General features: G+C 44.6%; 1 protein-coding gene across 2 annotated transcripts in view; it reads right to left on the reverse strand.

Moving 5' to 3' along the window:
- Nucleotides 1-24,953, reverse strand: part of fig4a (FIG4 phosphoinositide 5-phosphatase a) — a 98,602-nt gene that overhangs the window by 30,413 nt on the left and 43,236 nt on the right. For both annotated transcript variants that reach the window (XM_064991348.1, XM_064991347.1), the window contains 7 exons: nt 18,782-18,827; nt 18,490-18,638; nt 18,197-18,363; nt 4,107-4,245; nt 2,546-2,604; nt 2,120-2,267; nt 613-699 (listed from right to left, as the gene is read on the reverse strand). In XM_064991348.1, coding sequence (XP_064847420.1) covers nt 613-699; nt 2,120-2,267; nt 2,546-2,604; nt 4,107-4,245; nt 18,197-18,363; nt 18,490-18,638; nt 18,782-18,827 — 795 coding nt within the window. The remainder of the gene's footprint in view (nt 1-612; nt 700-2,119; nt 2,268-2,545; nt 2,605-4,106; nt 4,246-18,196; nt 18,364-18,489; nt 18,639-18,781; nt 18,828-24,953) is intronic.

A 24,953-nucleotide genomic window follows, 5' to 3' on the forward strand; every position in this document is an offset into this window, starting at 1 on the left:
CATGTACAACATTAACAATGTCCACACTGTAATTCTGATCAATTTGATGTTATTATAAATGGACAATTTTTTTGGGCTTTTCTTTCAAAAACAAGGACAATTTTAAGTGGCCCCAAACTTTTGAAAAGGTAGTGTATGTCTCTGTCCATCTCTCTCGCTTTATGTCTTTTGTAGCAAGCCGCCATATTGTGTCAGCCTGCTTGACACCTGTTTCTAATGTATTAAGTGTGTATGTTTAACTTGTGTTACCATTTAGTTAGCTGGTAAATAAATCATTAAACCAATTTGTGTAGTACTGAATCATGAATAAGGCTTGGGTTATTGCAGATACAAGGAGGTTACAACTGTTCAGAATGATGATATGATATGAGGTTATGATTAATAAATTGATTGTTTATAGATGCGATAGGCAAAGACCTTTAAATAGGGAGATGGTAACTCTTTAAAGAACCGCTCTCATGGTGCCCCAAATCCTAATGAGTTGATTGATACATTATTAATTTAATCAGGTCAATTATTGAATCAATTAAACATAGTTAGGTGATAAGATAAATAACAGTCATCAGATGAATTAATGTAAAGTCAGGACACACGCGAGTAGAGTACACTCACCCAATCACAGCAGATTTCCCAGTTTCCTCTGGCTTGCGCACAGTGAAGGGGCTGGGGTCCACTCCTACCGTCTTGGGCATCAACTCTCTTCACACACAGAGAGAACATATTCATCACAGGAAAAACACATCATAGTTAACCTCATGTCTGCACCCAGATCCAAATCTCTTTTGTCTCTCTGCAACAGGTGAGTACACCAAACATTAGGAACAAAATCCAGCAATGTTGCAGTCTTGATGCGCCTGGCACCTACTATCAAACCCTGTTCAAAGGCACTTGCATTCTTTGTCTTGCCAATTCATCCTCTGAATGGCACACATACACAATACATATTTCAATTACCTCAAGGGTTAAACATCCTTCCTTAACCTGTCTCTTCCCCTTCATCTACACTGATGGAATTGGATTTAACAAGGGATCATAGTCTTCACCAGGATTCACATGGTCAGTCGACATTGCCTTCAGAAATGATTAAGACCCCTTGACTTTTTCAACGTTTTGTTGTTACAGCCTGAATTTAAAATAGATTAAATTGCGATTTTTGGTCACTGGCCTAGACACAACACCCCATAATGTAAAAGTGGAATTATGTTTTTTGAAATCTTTACAAATGAATAAAACATGAAAAGCTGAAATGTTTTGAGTCAGTAAGTATTCAACCCCTTTGTTATGGCAAACCTAAATAAGTTCAGGAGTAAAACTTTGCTTAACAAGTCACATACAGTAAGTTGCATGGACTCACTCTGTGTGCAATAATAGTGTTTAACATGATTTTTGAATGACTACCTCATCTCTATACCCCACAGATACAATTATCTGTAAGGTCCCTCAGTCGAGCAGTGAATTTCAAGCACATATTCAACCAACAAAGACCGGGGAGGTTTTCCAATGCCTTGCAAACGGCACCTATTGGTAGTTGGGTAAAAAATAAAAATAAACAGACATTGAATGTCCCTTTGAGCATGGTGAAGTTTTAATTACACTTTGGATGGTGTATCAACTCAGTTTCCGGAGAGGAAGGAAACCGCTCAGGGTTTTCACTATGAAGCCAATGGTGACTTTAAAACAGTTACAGAGTTTAATGACTGTGATAGGAGAAAACTGAGGATGGATGATCAACAACACTGTAGTTACTCTACAATACTAACATACTTGACAGAGTGAAAAGAAGGAAGCCTGTACAGAATAGAAATATTACAAAACATGCATCATGTTTGAAACATAATTACTTTGTCATTATGAGGTATTGTATGAAGATGGGTGAACAAAAAAACAATTGAATCCATTTTGAATTCAGGCTGTAACAACAAAATGTGGAATAACTCAAGGCGTAAATATACTTTCTGAAGGCCCTGTATATAATACCTTCATTGTCAATTTACAATTATAATATTTTTGCTCAGGCCAGTATTCAGACATGTCATTGTATGAAACTAAAAAGCAACATGGTTAGCCTGCCATGACCCAGTAGATATTGATGTGACTGTAAGCAGGTTAGGGTACGTACCGTGCAGAGTTGGTCATAGCTATGCAGAAGGTGTCGTCAAAGGAGGTGAGTTCGTAGGGCTTGAAAAACTCTGTGTAGGTATCGATGCTCTCGTCGTAACGGTTCACTCTCCTCACCCCTACCTTCTTCATATTCTCCTCACAGGGAACTGGAAGCACACACATACACACCCACCCTGATTAGGAAACGTCACACTAACATATTGAACATACGCCTCATGCTCATAGTGTACACACACACACCTCCTGATTAGGACACGTCACACTAACATATTGAACATACGCCACATGCTCATAGTGTACACACAATCACACACACCGTGAAATTAGAGAAAAGCATATTCTTTTCATTTACGTCAGTCATGATTTTGACTTTGAGACAAACTTTACTTTCCAACCCAGATGTGTCATATGATTGAATAGATACCTTCATCATAGGGCAGAGGCAGGTAGGATAAGATCCCCTCAGACCACCAGTACGTATAGCTAGAGGGAAACACACAACAAGGATTAGCTAAGAGCGTTCAACATTATGATAAATGCAAGTCTCCGTAAGGTTTGCATTCTCTATCTTCACTGCCAGAACACCAATGAATACCTTACGTCCATAACCCAGATATGAAACTAGGATTCAGCTTGACGACAGCCTAACAACTAATACAGCATCCCTTTAATTCAACGAAGTCCAGTTGGTGTAAATAAATACAGCAATTATAGGGAGTTGTGTGGCTGGTTGAGAGGAAAACGACTGACTGCGGATTTGGTTTCTTATGATAATAACATAGTCATCCTGGTCTTTGTAACTGAATGGTGGAGTGACCACAGCAATCTGGGTCTGTCATTATGACAGCAGCACAGCCACAAAGAATTGACTGAACACAGTCAGGCAGGTAGGCAGACAGATCTGGGTCAGAACATACGAGAAGAGAAAGGGAAAGAGGGAGTGAGAGAATGGAAGACAGTGAGAGGGGGTGAGTAAAAGTAAAAATAAAGAATGAGACAGCAGTAGTAGAGGTCTGCTACCCTACCCGAGCCAGACGAGCCCCGATATTATACGTGGGGTTAGGGACGGGTAGGACTGTTTTTTCATGGAGCCAGTGACAGACAGAGAGGAGCAGCTAATGGATTTACTAAGGGGGAAGTTAGTTCTGATTTTGGGTTTTGGGCAGGGCCTTAAATTTGTCAGAAGCAATCAGGCCTGGGTAGGGTAGGGCCTGAACATCGTGGGCATGGTTAGGGCTCGGCTTAAAATTCATGACTGTGCAGGGCTAGAGGGAGCGAGGGGGTGGAGAGGGCATGAAATAAAAAAGAAAGAATAAGACAGAGAGCGAGTGTGTCCGAGAGAGAGGGACCAAGAGGAGATGGAGAAGAGACACTTAATTATAAAACATTTTAAAGAAAGGCAAAGGAGTGGGGTCAAATATGGGTAAGAACCAAGAGAAAAGGAAAAAGACAAAAAAAAGAGAGAGAGATTCAGAAGACGAGGGTGAGTGAGACGGTGGGATGGAGAGTGGGGTAGGAAGCAGGGTAAGTGGGAACCAAGGTGCACTCTAAGCCCCAGAGATGATGACGGGGGAGTTGATCACCTGTCTCCTGCTAACACACAGCAGAGGTGATAGAAAGGGAAGGGAGCCATAACTTACAGTACTGACAGAGAGTTGCCCTCTCCTTGCTTTGAATAAACCCTCTTAAGACTCTTAACACAGCAAATGTAAAGTGTTCCCTTCTCTGGTCAGAGACTCACATACAGTGGTGGTGGTGGGGACAGAGCTTTCTTTCTCCACAGAGGTAGATATATGCCTTCACATGCGCTCTCAGGCAACACACACACTCAGACAAGCTTGAGCACGAGCACACGCACGCACACACACCTGTTCTGCAGGTAAGCCCTCTGCTGTAAAAGAAACACAGATGCAGCTGGTCTTGTCTAAGTGATCTCCCACCAGGCATATTAGCGTGTGAGTACGCATCTGCCGTGGTGTGTGTACCTGCGCCTGTCGTGGGTCAACGCCATAGAGTTCCTCTGGTGCAGGTAGAAGTCAGTGGGCAGCTCCCAGAGGTGAGGTTTAGACTCTGACGGCTGGTACACCTGCAGAAACAGGTTGATGGCATCCTGCCGGTCTGCATCTGAGACAGAGAGAGAGTCACAGAGACGACGATATATTAAGCACAATATGTACAAGACCGAGGTGGAAGTAACAGGAAGTAAATGTATCCTTTGTGTCCACATCACTAAGGAGTTAACACAGTCCACACACACCCACACAGTTGTGAAGAGGGCACGACAGAGCCTCTTCCTCCCCAGGAGGCTGAAAAGATATGGCATGGGCCCTCAGATCCTTAAGAAGTTCTACGGCTACACCGTTGAGAGCATCTTCACTGGCTGCATCCCCGCTTAGTACGGCAACTGCTTGGCATCCGACCGCAAGGTGCTATAGAGGGTGGTCAGTACGGCCCAGTAGATCACTGAGGCTGAGCTCCCTGCCATCCAGGACCTCTATACCTGGCGGTGTCAGAGGAAGGCCCCAAAAAATGTCTACGACTGCAGCCACCCAAGTCATAGACTGTTCTCTCTGCTACCGCACGGCAAGAGGTACAGATGAACCAAGTCTGGAACCAACAGGACCCAGAACAGCTTCTACCTCCAAGCCATAAGACTGAACAGCTTCTACCCCCAAGCCATAAGACTGCTAAACAAGAGCTCGTCAAATGGCTACATGCTGCTGCTACTGTCTATTATCTATATTGTTGCCTAGTAACTATAACCCTACCTATGTGTACATTTACCTCATACCCCTGTATATCGGCTCAGTTCTGGTACTCCCTGTATATAGCCATGTTATTACCTCGTACCCCTGCACATCGACTCAGTACTGGTACTCCCTGTATATAGTCATGTTATTACCTCGTACCCCTGCACATCGACTCAGTACTGGTACTCCCTGTATGTAGTCATGTTATTACCTGCTACTCCCTGTATATAGTCATGTTATTACCAGGTACTCCCTGTATATAGTCATGTTATTACCTCGTACCCCTGCACATCGACTCAGTACTGGTACTCCCTGTATATAGTCATGTTATTACCTGGTACTCCCTGTATATAGTCATGTTATTACCTCGTACCCCTGCACATCGACTCAGTACTGGTACTCCCTGTATATAGTCATGTTATTACCTCGTACCCCTGCACATCGACTCAGTACTGGTACTCCCTGTATGTAGTCATGTTATTACCTCGTACCCCTGCACATCGACTCAGTACTGGTACTCCCTGTATATAGTCATGTTATTACCTGCTACTCCCTGTATATAGTCATGTTATTACCTCGTACCCCTGCACATCGACTCAGTACTGGTACTCCCTGTATATAGTCATGTTATTACCTGGTACTCCCTGTATATAGTCATGTTATTACCTCGTACCCCTGCACATCGACTCAGTACTGGTACTCCCTGTATGTAGTCATGTTATTACCTCGTACCCCTGCACATCGACTCAGTACTGGTACTCCCTGTATGTAGTCATGTTATTTGTACTCGTCATTGTTATTCACTACGTATTTATTCCTCATGTCACTTTTTCTTTCTTTAACTCTGCATTGTTAAAAACCCAGAAGTAAGCATTTCACGTTAGTCTACGCCTGTGACAAAAGTAAATGTTGTACAGTAACAGGAAGTAAATGTTGTACAGTAACAGGAAGTAAATGTTGTACAGTAACAGAAAGTAAATGTTGTACAGGAAGTAAATGTTGTACAGTAACAGAAAGTAAATGTTGTACAGGAAGTAAATGTTGTACAGTAACAGAATGTAAAAGTTATACAGTAACAGAAAGTAAATGTTGTACAGTAACAGGGAGTAAATGTTGTACAGTAACAGAAAGTAAATGTTGTACAGTAACAGAAAGCAAATGTTGTACAGTAACAGAAAGCAAATGTTGTACAGTAACAGAAAGCAAATGTTGTACAGTAACAGGGAGTAAATGTTCTATAGTAATGGGAAGTAAATGTTGTACAGGAACAGAAAGTAAATGTTGTACAGTAACAGGGAGAAAATGTTGTACAGTAACAGAAAGCAAATGTTGTACAGTAACAGGGAGTAAATGTTGTACAGTAACAGAAATTAAATGTTGTACAGTAACAGAAAGCAAATGTTGTACAGTAACAGAAAGCAAATGTTGTACAGTAACAGAAAGCAAATGTTGTACAGTAACAGGGAGTAAATGTTCTATAGTAACGGGAAGTAAATGTTGTACAGTAACAGAAAGTAAATGTTCTATAGTAACGGGAAGTAATTATTCTATAGTGTTGGTCATTTGGCTCAGATTTGACCTTAAATCAGACCAAGGACTTTAAGGTAATTTAAAAAAAGTTTTTTTTTTAAATGTTCTCCCCAATTTCGTGGTATCCAATTGTTTAGTAGTTACTATCTTGTCTCATCGCTACAACTCCCGTACGGGCTCAGGAGAGACGAAGGTCAAAGGCCACGTCCTCCGAAACACAACCCAACCAAGACACACTGCTTCTTAACACAGCTTAACCCCGGGCGCATCCAACCCGGAAGCCAGCCGCACCAATGTGTGGGAGGAAACACTGTGCACCTGGCGACCTGGTTAGCGCACACTGCGCCCGGCCTGCCACAGGAGTCGCTAGTGCGCGATGAGACAAGGATATCGGCCAAACCCTCCCTAACCTGGACGACGCTAGGCCAATTGTGCGTCGCCCCATGGACCTCCTGGTCGCGGCCGGCTGCAACAGAGCCTGGGCTCGAACCAAGAGTCCCTGGTTGCACAGCTAGCACTGCGATGCAGTGCCCTAGACCACTGCGCCACCCGGGAGGCCACTTTAAGGTCATTTTGACCACACGGTCATTTTGGAGCCAGATAAAATGGAAGAGGAGGATAAAGAGAGAAAAATGAAGATGAATCATCTAATACAACGACATGTACATTAAAGGCCCCAGGGACTCCTGTGATGAATACATGAGGGAAAACATCATTAAAACCAGACAGTTTGTAGGTGTGGCAGATGGGTGCTGCAGAGATCATCGTTCGGCCGTCTGCGTGTCATGTGTTATACCATGCTGTGGTGACGCGAGGTGTGATTGATTAGGTTTCTACACCTCCCTCTCTGCTGCGCAGCCCCGTACTAACACACTTAAGGGCCAAGGCGGGTAATTAGCTGCAAAACGAGGATGTTTGGCAGCAATTACAGGCTATTTCTTTCTATCTCTCTCCCTGGTAATTTCTAGAGGTAATTTTCATCATATTCAATAAACAAATCAGGAGTTAATGTCAAAAAATGAAGGAATACACACAGCTACAAACATCAAGGAGAAGAAAATGTGTTTTTTACATTTGTGTGTGTGTGTTAATTGTACATGGGAGACAGGTTAGTGTGTGTGTGTGTGTGTGTTAGAGCTTGTGTTCCTTTAATTCAACACTATTGTTTTTCTGTTCTGTACATCCTCCACAGATGCAATAGATTGTGCATGTACAAAGTGATGTCAATGCTACACCTGTCCTTCTCTGTTATATACTTTAAATAACTGTTGTTCTGAGAAAGGGGTTACAGCTCAAGGGAAACACTTTGCAAAACAGTGTGTGAGATGTGCGTGTGTGTGTGTGTGTGTGTGTGTGTGTGTGTGTGTGTGTGTGTGTGTGCGCGCGAGGTGTGTGTGTGTGTCTGTGTGTGTGTGGTCTCCATCATGAAACATGACATATTTAGTGAAGGACCCTATGACATCATGCACAGGTGAGCTCCAAAGCTCACGTCCGGCCAAAAGTTTGACATGACCTTGAGAGTCAGTGAGGCAAGAGTAATATTGGGGCAATGACTAAATAAAAACATTAGCCTTGCCTGTGTGACTGAAATCACACACCGTCCCTGACCCACACAAACATCCTGTATTGTCAGGAACAGTGTGAGAGGAGAGGGATGATGAGGGGAGAAAAAGAAGAATGGGAGGAACCCAGAGGAAAGGAGGTATTGGAGTGAAAAGAGTATTGCTGTGAAACTGACCATTTTGCATCTTGTCACATGTTTCAGTCACCACTGACAGGTGCACAGGCCGTACACATCCGTTACATCAGTTTCCAAAAAAGACACCTGACGTTTCAAAGAGATTTACAAGGCAGAAGGTCCCTGGGGCGTTGTACCTGTTCTATTAAGAAGTTGCCTAAGGACTAAAGGTAACAGGGAACGAAGTTGATCACAAATACAAAGTCACCAATGTCTTTGTTATGCAACTGTATCAACTACATGCCTATATATTTCGATCAGTCATATTGAAATCAATTTCATGCTAATTCAATTAAGTTGTATTTTGCTCATTGTAGTCTCCAGTCTGAAATCGTGTCTCAATATATTTCATGGTGTAGCATGTGCACATTTGTATATGGTAATTATAGGGTAATGCCTATGAGCATTAGAATAAGTTGACTCAATATTTACAGCCATATGTGATAATATCGCTCTAGAAGCTGATCTGTCCTCAGTATTGTGGAATTATTCTCCTAATGTTAAGGTAGGCCAAGACTTTAATTGAGGAAGCTGATCCGAGATCAGCGCTGCTTGTCTTTCGATCACATGCCTCAACTACACACTTAACAAATGTTCTCTCTGTGCGGAGCTTTGGGAAACGCATGTTACATCTTCGGCGGTTGTAGGAACGATGCGTCACTCAAACACTCGTAAGCCTAAATTCCATCGCTATCGGGAAACTGGGTCCTGAATACTCTGCATAATTTCACAAAGTTAAATTATGTTATGACTATATTCTTGACGCTTCACAGCATGCTTATCCAATCACTACCCATCAACAATAAATGCAGCCCATATCAAAATGCCAGTTACTATCTAGAGAATACTATAGGGAATACTATAGGGAATTAGATCAAGCTACCAGAGGTTTGTTAGTCATCTACAGTAATTATGTCATGTTAAAACAGTAGTCACTCCTCCTCAGTGAACAGAAAGCACAGAGCTTGGAACATCATTCAACTGTAGGTAATACTGTACAGTGCATTCAGAAAGTATTCAGACCCCTTAACCTTTTCCACATTTTGTTACGTTACAGCCTTATTCTAAAATTGATTCAAAATAGTTTTTTTCTCTCTCTTCAATCTACACAAAATTCCCCATAATAACAAAGCAAAACCAGGTTTTTAGCTACACGCTTAGTACACCTGTATTTGGGGAGTTTCTCCCATTCTTCCCTGCAGATCCTCTCAAGCTGTCAGGTTGGATAGGGAGCGTCGCTGCACAGCTATTTTCAGGTCTCTCCGAAGATGTTAGATCGGGTTCAAGTCCGGGCTCTGGCTGGGTCACTCAAGGACATTCAGAGACTTGTCCCGAAGCCACTCTTGTGTTGTCCTGGATGTGCTTAGGGTGTTGGTCCTGTAGGAAGGTGAACCTTCACCCCAGTCTGAGGTACTGAGTGCTCTGGAGCAGGTTTTCATCAATGATCTCTGTACTTTTCTCCATTTATATTTCCCTCGATCCTGACTAGTCTCCCAGTCCCTGCCGCTGAAAAACATCCCCACAGCATGATGCTTCCACCACCATGCTTTACCATTTGGATAGTGCCAGGGTTCCTCCAGACGTGACGCTTGACATTCAGGTCAAAGAGTTCAATCTTGGTTTCATTAGACCAGAGAATCTTGTTTCTCATGGTCAGAGTCCTTTAGGTGTCTTTGGCTGTCATGTACATTTTATTGAGGAGTGGCTTCTGTCTGGCTACCCTAAAGGCCTGATTGGTTAAGTGCTGCAGAGATAGTTGTCCTTCTGGAAGGTTCTCCCATCTCCACAGAGGAACTCTGGAGCTCTGTTAGAGTGACGATCGGATTCTTGGTCACCTCCCTGACCAAGACCCTTCTCCCCACGATTGCTCAGTTTGGCTGGGCGGCCAGCTCTAGGAAGAGTCTTGGTAGTTCCAAACTTCTTCCATTTAAAAATGGAGGCCACTGTGTTCTTGGGGACCTTCAATGCTGCAGAAATGTATTGGTACCCTTCCCCAGATCTGTGCCTCAACACAATCCTGTCTCGGAGCTCTACGGACAATTCGTTGAACCTCATGGCTTGGTTTTTGCTCTGACATGCACTATCAACTGTGGGACCTTATATAGACAGCTGTGTGCCTTTCCAAATTATGTACAATAAATTTAATTTAACACCGACTCCAATCAAGTTGTAGAAACATCTCAAGGATGATCAATAGAAACAGGATGCACCTGACCTCAATTTCAAGTCTCAAAGCAAAAGGGACTGAATACATCTGTTTTCACTTTTTCATGATGGGTTATTGTGTGTAGATTGAGGAACAATTTTTATTTAATCAATTTTAGAATAAGACTGTAACGTAACAAAATGTGGAAAAAGTCTAGGGGTTTGAATACTTTCCGAATGCACTGCATGTACCTCAGCCAGAAGGCACACATGTGCCTCCTAGAACAGATTGAATTGCAGACGTTTTCAGCTCTAACAATGTTCCAACATTCAACTTGGACACGATACTGTACAGACTCATCTTAGAACATGTAACAGCTCTTTCTCTTGGATGTCAGTTGCAGTTCAATCATCTTTGAACATCATGCCATTGAACATCTTGCCGTAAAATAAACAAGAGTAAGCCTATGAATGAATAAAAACCCTCAATTACAGTTAAGAAAAAAGATAGAGTTCAGAATAGTCTAATAGGAGACAGACTGTTGGGTTGAGAGGGGTAGGAGAGAGAGGCTACAGTAAGAAAAACCAAATGAGAGTTGTTTTAGCATTAGTGACGACAACGAGGGTGGTGACTCAACACAACATAATATCATAATAGGAAAAGGAAATGCAATCATGGGAAATAAGCACTGTGACAGTCTGTCTGATCCCATCCTCAGTGGCACACAGTAGTTTAGCCTTTTCACTTCTTTTCTTTGTTCTCTCCATCTTTTTGGAACCCGAGTGCTGTGAGGGATGAAGCGTCAATCATAGTCCACAGATGGTAAGACGCGTTAGTCCCGTGTCCCATTGTGACATAGCTACGCCCGAATGCGCACCCCCCCAATTCCCAAACAACGTGGCTCCGGTACGTGTCCTCGAATCATTTGAATGTGTTGACAGTTGGAGAAATACACTCCTTCAAATTAGTGGAGTCGGCTTTTTCAGCCACACCCGTTGCTGACTGGTATATAAAATCGAGGAAACAGCCATGCAATCGCCATAGACAAACGTTGGCAGTAGAATGGCCATACTGCAGAGCTCAGTGACTTTCAACGTGGCACTGTCATAGGATGCCACCTTTCCAATAAGTCAGCCCTGCTAGAGCTGCCCCAGTCAACTGCAAGTGCTGTTATTGTGTAGTGGAAATGTCTAGGAGCAACAGCAGCTCAGCCGCAAAGTGGTAGGCCACACAAGCTCACAGAACGGGACCGCCGAGTGCTGAAGCAACACTCACTAAAGAGTTCCAAACTGCCTCTGGAAGCAATAGCAGCACAATAGCTGTTCGTCAGGAGATCACCAAGATAACCATGCGCAATGCCAAGAGTCAGCTGGAGTGGTGTAAAGCTCGACGCCATTGAACTCTGGAGCAGTGCAAATGCGTTCTCTGGAGTGATGAATCACACTTCACCATCTGGCAGTCCAACGGATGAATCTTGGTTTGGCGGATACCAAGAGAACTCTACGTGCCCCAATGCATAGTGACAACTGTAAAGTTTGGTGGAGGAGCAATAATGGTCTAGGGCTGTTTTTCATGGTTCGGGCTAGGCCCCTTAGTTCCAGTGAAGGGAAATATTAACGCTACAGCACACAATGACATTTAGTATACAATGACATTCTGTGTTTCCAACTTTGTGGCAACAGTTGACACTGTACAGACTAAGTGCACAAAGCGAGGTCCATACAGAAATGTTTTTGCTCCAGTTTCAACTGTTCTGCCTTATTATTATTCGACCATGCTGGTCATTTATGAACATTTGAACATCTTGGCCATGTTCTGTTATAATCTCCACCCGGCACAGCCAGAAGAGGACTGGCCACCCCACATGTGCTCTCTCTAATTCTCTCTTTCTTTCTCTCTCTCGGAGGACCTGAGCCCAAGGACCATGCCCCAGGACTACCTGACATGATGATTCCTTGCTGTCCCCAGTCCACCTGGCCCTGCTGCTGCTCCAGTTTCAACTGTTCTGCCTTATTATTATTATTCGACCATGCTGGTCATTTATGAACATTTGAACATCTTGGCCATGTTCTGTTATAATCTCTACCCGGTACAGCCAGAAGAGGACTGGCCACCCCACATAGCCTGGTTCCTCTCTAGGTTTCTTCCTAGGTTTTGGCCTTTCTAGGGAGTTTTTCCTAGCCACCGTGCTTCTACATCTGCATTGCTTGCTGTTTGGGGTTTTAGGCTGGGTTTCTGTACAGCACTTTGAGATATCAGCTGATGTACGAAGGGCTATATAAATAAATTTGATTTGATTTTGTCGAGATCCATGTGGAAGAACTTGACTGGCCTGCACAGAGCTCTGATCTCAACCCCATTGAACACCTTGGGATGAATTGGAAAGCAGACTGCGAGCCAGGCCTTATCTCCCAACATCAGTGCCCGACCTCACTAATGCTCTAGTCCCTGCAGCAATGTTCCAACAGCTAGTGGAAAGCCTTCCCAGAAGAGTGGATTTTGGAATGAGATGTCCGACAAGCATTCTTTTGGACATGTTGTGCAGCTTGACCTGAGTTGAGAATTCGAAATGTATGAACGTCAACGGTCCAATATTCTAGAACACTGCTGTGCGTACAAGTTTTGGACAACGATGGACGCTTAAGGGTGGGATAAGTGTCAGCTCTGTCATACTAACCGTCAGGTATAGATGACACATCTGGGTTAACCAGCACTCAGTCTAACTGTTACCGGCCAATCAAAATGATCCTGTATCTATATTAGTCTGATGACAGACATTGGTTGGTGCAGGGAGGGCAGGACAAAGGAAGACAGTGACTCACCACTCGACATCACACACAGAGATGTTGCAATTGACTTCTGCAGCCAAAAGAGAAGAGGAGTTTCTTGTGTCGACTCTTGATGAAATGCTCTACTCAAACCCAAAAGGGTGGGTTTAGTGTGGAACGTTAGTCTTGAACGTGCTAATGCACACACACACACAAGCTCACTAACAAATACCTGGCCACAACACTGACATCAAACTGATTCCCACTCAGCAGAAGAATGAGTTAGAGTGGCCCCTCATCCTCGCACAGGCCCCAGAGGCCCTCTTTTCTCCCACTCACTCCATCGCAGCTAGGCCCCAGCAGATCTCATTGTGGATATCTTATATGACGCCTGGGGTTCTGGTGTACGTCATTTCTGAACACTAATACCAATGAGGATAGTTTCATCCTGAACTAGAGAACAGTAAACTTTCATTGCCACCACAATCAGATGACTGTGTGTGTGTGTGTGTGTGTGTGTGTGTGTGTGTGTGTGTGTGTGTGTGTGTGTGTGTGTGTGTGTTTGTGTTTGTGTGTGCGCGCGTAGTCAACAAGGTAAATTACATCAACCTAGGGAGGCACAGAGGATTTTCATATACAAATATTTGGATGCAATAACAGAGATAAAAATAATCTCATCCAAAAGAAACAATTATTTTCCTCCATATTCCAATAAAATCATTTCTCTATTTAGGCCTAACTGTTTTGTATTTGTATTTATTATGGATCCCCATTAGCACTCTTCCTGGGGTCCAGTAAAATTAAGGCAATTACTGTTGACTGGATTATTCCCATGATTCACTTGGATTGAGTTAAACTAAACATGGTCCCCAGTAAAACACTCCAGGGCCACTTTCCTCACTAAAGTTTAAGGGAGACAGGAAGTCATGTGTTAGTTGAAGTGGAGAGAAGCCATTTTGTCCCTTGTAAGGTGTCAGTGTGACTGAAGGGAGATATTTTTTTGATTGTTAATTGAACCTTTATTTAACTAGGAAAGTCAGTTAAAAACAAATTCTTATTTACAATGACAGCCTACCCCGGCCAAACCCAGACGACGCTGGGCCAATTGTGCACCGCCCTATCATTACCAGGATATGGGTCCTGTGGTGCTGGTAGACTGAATGTTACACTGGGGGATGTCATGAGGATGTATAATTCAACGTCGTGAAGGAAGCCTAATTTCATCATAATTAGTGTGGAGGTGGGCGAGGGTGTGTGTGTGTCCATGCAAATGAAATGCATGCGTGTGTGACTGTGGATCTTTGTACGTGTGAGGGTGATTCAGAAGAAAGTGCTCTGGGAGACCGAGGAGAGTTTCTACAGCTCTGATGTTAAATCTTCCAGCAACAGCAGATGGAGGAGACCGAGACGAGGGGAAGCCTTCGAATCAAGCCCCTGTCTACAGTGTTCTGAACAGCAAAGGGCGGTGAACTAAGACGTAGAGAGACTGTGATTTTAAGGTAGAAAGGGAACACTTCTAAGCCAAGAACACAACCAGATGCACTTAGTGCTGTGTATAGTAGGTTTTCCTGTGTTTTGTATACTCTGTTCTAAAGTATTCCAAGGCAATAGAGTTGTACCCATAGAATTAGAATAGTAAATTAATAGGATCTCTACGGTTCCACCCCTCTGCTCTAACTCTTCCCCACAATGTCGTGTCCTCAAACAATGTAGCTGGTAAATACAATAAATAAATCAGTACTGGACACATTTACAGTAGTTGATTTATTAGGGTCTTTATGGCAATGCTGAAGACTGATGTGAAGAAGGGGGATAATATATAGCTCTCTACACAGTGTTTCTCTGCCAGAATCATTTACAGCAATTAGTCTCCAATGTAATGCAAACTGTGTGTGTGTGTGTAATCCCGTGGGAGGGAGATAGGGTGTGTAAACATCACATGATGTATGACATTATTACGAGGTTGCCACTTACCGTACGCTGGGTCTGCAAACTCATTATAGATTTGATTTGAAATGTAACTAAGGAGTTGGGAGGGGGTGGTCACATTATCTGAGAGAGAGAGCATAGAGGTAGTGGGAGCAATGGTGGGAAGAGTGGATGAGGAGGGGGGGCAGAATAAAATGAGGGGTGAGGAGGGGAGAAGGAAGAGTGGATGAGAAGGGGGCAGAATAAAATGAGGGGGTGAGGAAGGGAGAAGGAAGAGTGGATGAGGAGGGGGCAGGAAGAGTGGATGAGGAGGGGGCAGGAAGAGTGGATGAGGAGGGGGGCAGGAAGAGTGGATGAGGAGGGGGCAGAAAGAGTGGATGAAGAGGGGGCAGAATAAAATGAGGGGGTGAGGAGGGGAGAAGGAAGAGTGGATGAGGAGGGGGCAGAATAAAATGAGGGGGTGAGGAGGGGAGAAGGAAGAGTGGATGAGGAGGGGGTCAGAATAAAATGAGGGGGTGAGGAGGGGAGAAGGAAGAGTGGATGAGGAGGGGGGCAGGATGAGTGGATGAGGAGGGGGCAGAAAGAGTGGATGAGGAGGGGGCAGAAAGAGTGGATGAAGAGGGGGCCGGGGGAGAAGAGGAGGGGGCAGGAGAAGAGGGGGTGAGGGGGAAGAAGGAAGAGTGGATGAGGAGGGGGACGGGAGAAGAGGAGGGGGACGGGAGAAAAGGGGGTGAGGAGGCGAGAAGGAAGTGTGGATGAGGAGGGGAGAAGGAAGAGTGGATGAGGAGGGGGACGGTAGAACAGGGGGTGAGGAGGGGAGAAGGAAGAGTGGATGAGGAGGGAGACGGGAGAAGAGGAGGGGGCGGGAGAAGTAGAGGGGGTGGGAGAAGAGGGGGTGAGGAGGGGGAGAAGGAAGAGTGGATGAGGAGGGGGAAGGAAGAGTGGATGAGGAGGGGGACGGGAGAAGCGGAAGGGGCGGGAGAAGAGGGGGACGGGACAAGGAAGAGTGGATAAGGAGGGGGAGGGAGAAGATGAGGGGGATGATGGGGGGGCAGGAAGAGTGGATGAGGAGGGGGTCAGGAGAAAAGAAGGAGGGCGGGAGAAGGGGACGGGAGAAGGAAGAGTGGATAAGGAGGGGGGTGGGATGTGAGAAGAGGAGGGGCGGGAGAAGAGGAGGATAAGGAGGGGAAAAGGAAGATTGGATAAGGAGGGGGGCGGGGTGCAGGAGAAGAGGAGGGGGCAGGAAGAGTGGATAAGGAGGGGGGTGGAAGAAGAGGAGGGGGCAGGAAAAGTGGATAAGGAGGGGGGTGGGAGAAGAGGAGGGGGCAGGAAGAGTGGATGAGGAGGGGCGGGAGAAGAGGAGGATGTGAGAAGAGGAGGGGTGGGAGAAGAGGAGGATGAGGAGGGGAGAAGGAAGAGTGGATGAGGAGGGGGGCGGGGTGCAGGAGAAGAGGAGTGGGACGGGAGAAGAGGGGAGAAGGAAGAGTGGATGAAGAGCGGGGCAGGAGAAGGGGGGGGGTGAGGAGGGGAGAAGGAAGAGTGGATGAGGAGTGGGATGGGAGAAGAGGAGGTGGGTGGGAGGAGATGAAGGAATCGGCTGAAGAGGAGGAGGCGGGAGAAGAGGAGGGGGCAGAAAGAGTGGATGAGGAGAGGGGTGAGGGGACGGGAGAGGATGGGGAGAAGGGATGAGGAAGAGGAGGGGGGAGAGGGGATGAGGGTGAGGAGGTGGTGAGGGGATGAGAAGGGGTAATGAGAGAGAAAGAGACACTAGTGTATGAGTAAGCAGTGGTGTCATAAGGACATGGCAGGGGTGAATGGAGTATGTGTGTGTATAGGGGGAATAGGGGGATCCTGAGTGAGTGTGTTGCCGTAGTAACAATACGGGGGTGATGAGTGAGTGGTATGAAGTGGTCATACCTCGGAGGCGCCGTTACCTGGGAGGCACCGTTACCTCGGAGACACTACTACCTACATAAGAAATCTCAAACTAGGGCTGTCAAGAGAGACTCAGGATGCCTGTAAAGAATTTGCAATGGTAAAAGTATTTTTGTTATGACAGATAGTGTGTGTGTGTGTGTGTGTGTGTGTGTGTGTGTGTGTGTGTGTGTGTGTGTGTGTGTGTGTGTGTGTGTGTGTGTGTGTGTGAGCATGTGGGTGTGTGTGAGCATGTGTGTGCTTGCAAGCATAAGACGCCATTCTGTGTACTTCTGGCCCTTCTTTGGACACTGTGTTAACAAACCCGTCTAGCATCACTACTCTGGATGGTTCTGACTTAGAATATGTGGACAAATATAAATACCTAGGTGTCTGGTTAGACTGCAAACTCTCCTTCCAGACTCACATTAAGCATCTCCAATCCTAAATGTAATCTAGAGTTGGCTTCCTATTTTGAAACAAAATAGCCTCCAACACTCTACTCAGAAAATTGGATGCAGTCTATCACAGTGCCATCCGTTTTGTCACAAAGCCCCATATACTACCCACCACTGCGACCTGTATGCTCTCGTTGACTGGCCCTCACTTCATATTCGTCGCCAAACCCACTGGCTCCAGGTCATAAATAAGTCTATGCTAGGTAAAGCCAAGCCTTATCTCAGCTCACTGGTCACCATGGCAGCACCCACCCGTAGCACGCTCTCCAGCAGGTATATTTCACTGGTCACCCCTAAAGTCAACTCCTCCTTTGGCCGCCTTTCCTTCCAGTTCTCTGCTGCCAATGACTGGAACGAATTGCAAAAATCACTGAAGCTGGAGACTCATATCTCCCTTACTAACTTTAAGCATCGTCTGTCAGAGCAACTTACAGATCATTGCACCTGTACATAGCCCATCTGAAAGGAGCCCACCCAACTACCTCATCCCCATATTGCTATTTATTTTTTTGCTCCTTTGCACGCCAGTATTTCTACTTGCACATCACCATCTGCACATCTATCACTTCAGAGTTTAATTGCTAAATTGTAATTATCATTTTGCCATTATGGCCTATTTATTGCCTCACCTCCCTAATCTTACTCCATTTGCACACAATGTATATAGACTTTTCTATTGTGTTATTGACTGTATGTTTGTTTATTCCATGTGTAACTCTGTGTTGTTGGTGTCACACTGCTTTGCTTTATCTTGGCCAGGTCACAGTTGTAAATGAGAACTAGTTCTCAACTGGCCTACCTGGTTAAATAAAGGTGAGATAAAAGTGTGTGTGCGTATCTACCTGAGAAAGCGTTGCTATAGTAACGGGACAGGGTCTGCATGATGTCTTTGGAGTGCTGAGTCCAGGGGGCTATCTTCCGGTAGGTCTTCACCCTGTGGACCAGCTGGGAGCCCCCGTACTGCAGAGACAGGGTGTCCCCATGGTCTTCATACAGCTCCTCAAACAGCCTGAATTGTGGAGGGGGTAAAGGTCACACAAGGTCAGAGATGTCAACAGCATTTTCTAATTACTTATGTCAACTTTTAGAAAATGTGTAAGTGAGTCTCAGAGGCGAGAGTAAAGTAGGGTTTTACCTAACACAGTCCGTGTCGAACTGCAGCTTGGGCTTGTCAATCATGCCCAGAGCGTAGAGCTGATAGGCCAGAGCACACTTCCCCACCATGAACTGGGCCGTGTTAGTACGGTCCAGACAGTCCACGCAGTTCGTCCTCAACACACCTGTCTGAAGATGGGAGAGGAGAGCTCAACAATAACAAAACATTTGAATGTGGGCGCTGATAAAAGATGTGCATCATCTCCACCTTCAGGTTTCCATGTCAACAGCCACCGCCTGCTGAGGTGTGTATGGTGTGTAATATACCATACCTGGACACGCCCACTTGAGGTGAGACTTCCCCCAAGATCTCCCCACCTGAGGAAAGAGAAAACTCCTTTAATCAATCCAACACGGAGTATGCTTGTTGTACTTTTATACTCCTGCAATGCACATTAATTGTCTTGAGATGGCAAAACTTGAAGTTTCTGAATCTGAACACATTTAGGACTGGTGCATCGAGGAGTAATTATTCAATGCCACAATGGCATAAAGCACTGTGTGATGAAAACCAGTGAAACATCGGCTCTTCTACCCATAGCATCTCTTCCTAGATTACCATCCCGTCTTCTTTGCTTATCAATTTAGGTCACTCTATGCTTGCTTCATTGCCAGGTGTGTCTAGCCCCTGGCTTGTATGCTAAGCACGATATGGTAACGTAAAAAAAATAATTAGCCCCTATTTCTCCCCAATTTCGTGATATCAAATTGCGATCCAATTGCGATTTTGTCTCATCGCTGCAACTCCCCAACGGGCTCGGGAGAGGCGAAGGTCGAGTCATGCATCCTCCAAAAAAGCACCGCTTAACCCGGAAGCCAGCCGCACCAATGTTGGAGGGAACACTGTTCAACCTGCAGGTGCCTGGCCCGCCACAAGGAGTCGCTTGAACGAGATGAGCCAAGTAAAACCCCCCCGGCCAAAACCTCCCCTAACCCGGACGCCGCCCTACTCATGCTCATGGTCGGTTGTGACACAGCCTGGGATTAAACTTGGGTCTGAACTGATGCCTCAAGCACTGTGATGCAGTGATCATTATGATGGCGCCGACAGAGATGGTCGCCTCGCTTCGAGTTTTTATGTATTATTTCTGACATTACTACCCCAGGAAATCTTAAGTCTTATTACATACGGCCGGGAAGAACTATTGGATATAAGAGCAACGTCAACTAACCAACATTACGACCAGGAATACGACTTTCCCGAAGTGGATCCTCTGTTCGGACCACCACCCAGGACAATGGATATAATTCCAGTGGGCGATCCAAAACAACGACGCCGCATTAGGGGCAGACGAAGCAGCCACCTGGTCAGGCTCTGTAGAAGTGCACATCGCACCTGAGTATACTACTAGCCAATGTCCAGTCTCTTGACAACAAGGTAGATGAAATTCGAGCAAGGGTTGCCTTCCAGAGAGACATCAGAGATTGTAACATTCTCTGATTCACGGAAACCATGGCTCTCTTGGGATATGTTGTCGGAATCGGTTCAGCAACCGGGCTTCTCCATGCATCGCGCCGAAAGAGATAAACACCTCTCTGGGCACAGATAGAGGCGTGTATGCTTTATGATTAACGACTCATGGTGTAATCATAACAACATACAGGAAGTCAAGTCCTTCTGCTCACACGATCTAGAATTCCTTACAATCAAGTGGCAGCCATTTTACCTACCAAGAGAATTCTCATCAGTTATAGTCACAGCTGTGTACATTCCCCTTCAAACAGACACCAAGATGGCCATCAAGGAACTTCACTGGACTATATGCAAACTGGAACCCATACATCCTGAGGCTGCATTTATTATAGCTGGGGATTTTATCAAAGCAAATTTGAGAACAAGGCTACCTAAATTCTACCAGTATATTGATTGCACTACGCGCATGCGCAATACCCTCGACCACTGCTACTCTAACTTCCGCGATGCATACAAAGCCCTCCGACGCCCTCCCCTCGGCAAATCTGACCATAATACCATCTAGCTCCTTCCGTCTTATAGGCAGAAACTCAAACAGGATGTACCAGTTTGTACCAAGATTGTTTTGATCACGCGGACTGGAATATGTTGCGGTCAGCATCAGAACAACATCGACCTATAGGCTGCCTCGGTGAGTGATTTAATAAAGAAGTGCATTGGAGATGTTGTACCCACTGTGACTATTAAAACCTACTCTAACCAGAAACCATGGATGGATGGCGGGATTCGTGCAAAACTAAAAGCGCGATCCACTTAACCATGGAAAGAGGTCTGGGAATATGTCTGAAAATAAACAGTGTAGCTATTCCCTCCGCAAGGCAATCAAACAAGCAACATGCCAGTACAGGGACAAGGTGGAGTCGCAACTCAACAGCTCAGACACAAGACATATGTCGCAGGTTCTAAAGGAAATCACAGATTACAAAAAGAAATCCAGTCACGTCACGGACGTCACGCTTCGAAACAAACTAAACACCTTCTTCGCCCGGTTTGAGGATAATACAGTGCCACCATCACGGCCCACTAACAAGGACTGCCCCCCTCCATGGCGAGTAAAACATTTAAACGTGTTAACCCTCGAAAGGCTGTTGGTCCAGGCAGCATCCCGAGCCGCATCCTCAAAGCATGCGCAGACCAGCTGGCTGGCTGGTGTTTAAGGACATATTCAATCGCTCCCTATCCCAGTCTGTTGTCCCCACATGCTTCAAGATGGCTACCATTGTTCCTGTGCGCAAGAAGGCAAAGATAACTGAACTAAATGATTACCCACTTCTGTCATCATGAAGTGCTTCGAGAGACTAGTCAAGGATTATATCACCACCTTACTGGCCAAACTAGACCAACTTCAGTTTCCATACTGCCAACAGGTCCACAGACGACGCAATTGCCATCACACTGCCATATCCCATCTGGACAAGAGGAATACCTATATAAGATTGCTGTTCATTGACTACAGCTCAGCATTCAACACCATAGTACACTCCAAGTTCATCATCAAGCTGGAGGCCTTGAGTCTCAACCCCGCCCTGTGCAATTGGGTCCTGGACTTTCCAACAACGACAAGACAGCCTAGAGGGAGGAGGTAAGGGCACTCATTCCTGTGGCATCAGGAAAACAACCTCTCACTCAACGTCAAGAAAACAAAGGAGATGATCGTGGACTTCAGGAAACAACAGAGGGAGCACCCCCCTATCCACATTGAAGGGACAGCAGTGGAGAAGGTAGGAGGTTTTAAGTTCCTGGGCGTACACATCACAGAACGAGGCTGAAGAAATGTGGCTTGTCACCCAAAACTAGAGGTCGACCGATTATGATTTTTCAACGCCGATACCGATACCGATTATTGGAGGACCAAAAAAAAGAAGCTGATACCGATTAATCGGCCGATTTTTTATATATATATTTATATTTGTAATAATGACAATTAGAACAATACTGAATTAACACTTTTATTTTAACTTAATATAGTACATCAATAAAAGCAATTTAGTCTCAAATAAATAATGAAACATGTTCAATTTGGTTTAAATAATGCCAAAACAAAGTGTTGGAGAAAAAAATAAAAGTGCAATATGTGCCATGTAAGAAAGCTAACGTTTAAGTTCCTTGCTCAGAACATGAGAACATATGAAAGCTGGTGGTTCCTTTTAACATGAGTCTTCAATATTCCCAGGTAGGAAGTTTTAGGTTGTAGTTATTATAGGACTATTTCTCTCTATATCATCTGTATTTCATATACCTTTGACTATTGGATGTTCTAATAGGAACTTTAGTATTGCCAGCCTAATCTCGGGCGTTAATAGGCTTGAAGTCATAAACAGCGCAATGGAAGAGCTGCTGGCAAATGCAGGAAAGTGCTGTTTGAATTCATGCTTACGAGCCTGCTGCTGCCTACCACCACTCAGTCAGACTGTGCTATCAAATCATAGACTTAATTATAATATAATAACACACAGAAATACGAGCCTTAGGTCATTAATATGGTCAAATCCAGAAACTATAATAATAAACTATAAAAGAAAACGTATTCTTTCAGTGAAATACGGAACCGTTCCATATTTTATCTAACTGGTGGCATCTATAAGTCTAAATATTGCTGTTACAATTGCACAACCTTCAATGTTATGTCATAATTATGTAAATATCTGGCAAATAAGTGCGCAGCGAGCCAGGCGGCCCAAACTGTTGCATATACCCTGACTCTGCGTGCAATGAACGCAAGAGAGGTGACACAATTTGCAGAGTTAATATGTGCTGCTAACATTAATATGCATATTAATATTTTGTTAAATCATCCCCAGTTTGGTGAAGTTGGCTGTCTTTGTTAGGAAGAAATGGTCTTCACACAATTCGCAATGAGCCAGGCGGCCCAAACTGCTGCATATACCCCGACTCTGTTGCACAAAACGCAAGAGAAGTGACACAATTTCTCTAGTTAAAAGAAATTCATGGCAATATTAACTAAATATGCAGGTGTAAAAATATATACTTGTGTATTGATTTTAAGAAAGGCATTGATGTTTATGGTTAGGTACACATTGGCGCAACGACAGTGCTATTTTCGCGAATGCGCTTGTTAAATCACCGTTTGTTGAAGTTGGCTGTGAATCAATGATAAATTAACAGGCACTGCATCGATTATGTGCAACGCAGGACAAGCTAGATATACTAGTAATATCAACCATGTGTAGTTAACTAGTGATTATGTTAAGATTGATAGTTTTTTATGAGATAAGTTTAATGCTAGCTAGCACCTTACCTTGGCTCCTTGCTGCACTCGCATAACAGGTAGTTAGCCTGCCACGCAGTCTCCTCGTGGAGTGCAATGTAACCGGCCATAATCGGTGTCCAAAAATGCTGATTACCGATTGTTATGAAAACTTGAAGTAGGCCCTAATTAAATCGGCAATTTCGATTAATCGGTCGACCTCTACCCAAAATGATGCACAATCGAGAGCACCTTGTCGGGCTGTATCACAGCCTGGTAAGGCAATTGCACCACCCTCAACCGCAAGGCTCTCCAAAGGGTGGTGCTGTCTGCACAACGCATCACCAGGGGCAAACTATCATGACACCAACTGGTCCTCAACTAGACTAAAGAAGGCCAATTCTATTGCTTCTTTAAAACAGCAGGACAGTTTTCAGCTGTGCTATCATAATTGTAAAATGGTTTTCTAATGATCAATTAGCCTTTTAAAATGATACACTTGGAATAGGTAACACAACGTTCCATTGGAACACAGGATTGCTGCTAATGGGCATCTGTACGCCTAAGTAGATATTCCATTAAAAATCAGCCGTTTCCAGCTACAATAGTCATTAACAACATTAGCAATGTCTACACTGTATTTCTGATCAATTTGATGTTATTTTAAATGGTGCTTTTCTTTCAAAAACAAGGACATTTCTAAGTGACCCCAAAGTTTAACGGTAGTGTGTGTATATATATTTTTCTACTTTTGAATCCCTTTTGATTGATTGATTTATTTTCATAATTGTGGTTGTGTAAGAAGGTTAGCCTCCAGACTAGCAGTGAGCCCCACGGGAGTCTCCATATGAGATAACCCAGGGCTAGTCAGAATGTCACATGTCTGGAAGCACAGAAGAAATAATAAATGAAGAAGTAAATGGAGGAAGACTTTTCATTTGTGACACGTCTGGACTGAAGTCAACAACCCCGCTAGAGACGAGAGAGTGGGCGGCCGTGTGTGTGTGTTTCTTAAGCATGAGCACATGTATAAAAGCAAGTGAGTGTGTTTGATAATGTAACATAAAGCTAATAAATGCGTCATTAGAAGAATGGCTAGCAGCTTAGGTAACCAGATGGAAATGTCAATGCTTATGATTAAGATATGCAGATAGTGAGCAGTGCAGCTGTTCTTCACACCCTTCTGCTGCTGCATGCTCCGTCATCTACTCTGATAGGTAGGGATACCCTGGCCATGACTATTCTGCAAGACTCCCATCTAACAGACCCATCTATTCCCATTACTGGACATTCATTTATATCAGAAGGGAAAAAAAGAAATGTAATTGCTATTAATGCGTGACTGTAAAATACTGTATGATTAGTTATTAGACGGAGCTTTATAACAGCCCTCTGAGGGACTTTGTCTAACACATTAAAACAAACGTAGCAATAATCACAATTAAAACCAATTGTGACAATTTAACACCAACCCCTGTAAAAAAAAATCTAGAGGGTGTGGTGAGGTAGTTATAGAGGTATTGGTTGGGGTGTAAAGGGCGCAAGTTTTTACCCCTCTGGGCTCACCTCTCGTCTGACCTGTTTGTGTGTACCTCTCATCTGGCCTGAGGGTATGTACCTCTCGTCTGACCAGAGGGTGTGCGTGTGTACCTCTCGTCTGGCTTGAGGGTGTGAGTGAGGGTGTGAATGTGTGTGTACCTCACGTCTGGTCTGAGGGTGTGTGTGTGTGTGTGTGTGTGTGTGTGTGTGTGTGTGTGTGTGT

Source organism: Oncorhynchus masou, chromosome 16 (assembly GCF_036934945.1).
Source record: "Oncorhynchus masou masou isolate Uvic2021 chromosome 16, UVic_Omas_1.1, whole genome shotgun sequence".
In the NCBI taxonomy this organism is placed as follows: domain Eukaryota; kingdom Metazoa; phylum Chordata; class Actinopteri; order Salmoniformes; family Salmonidae; genus Oncorhynchus; species Oncorhynchus masou.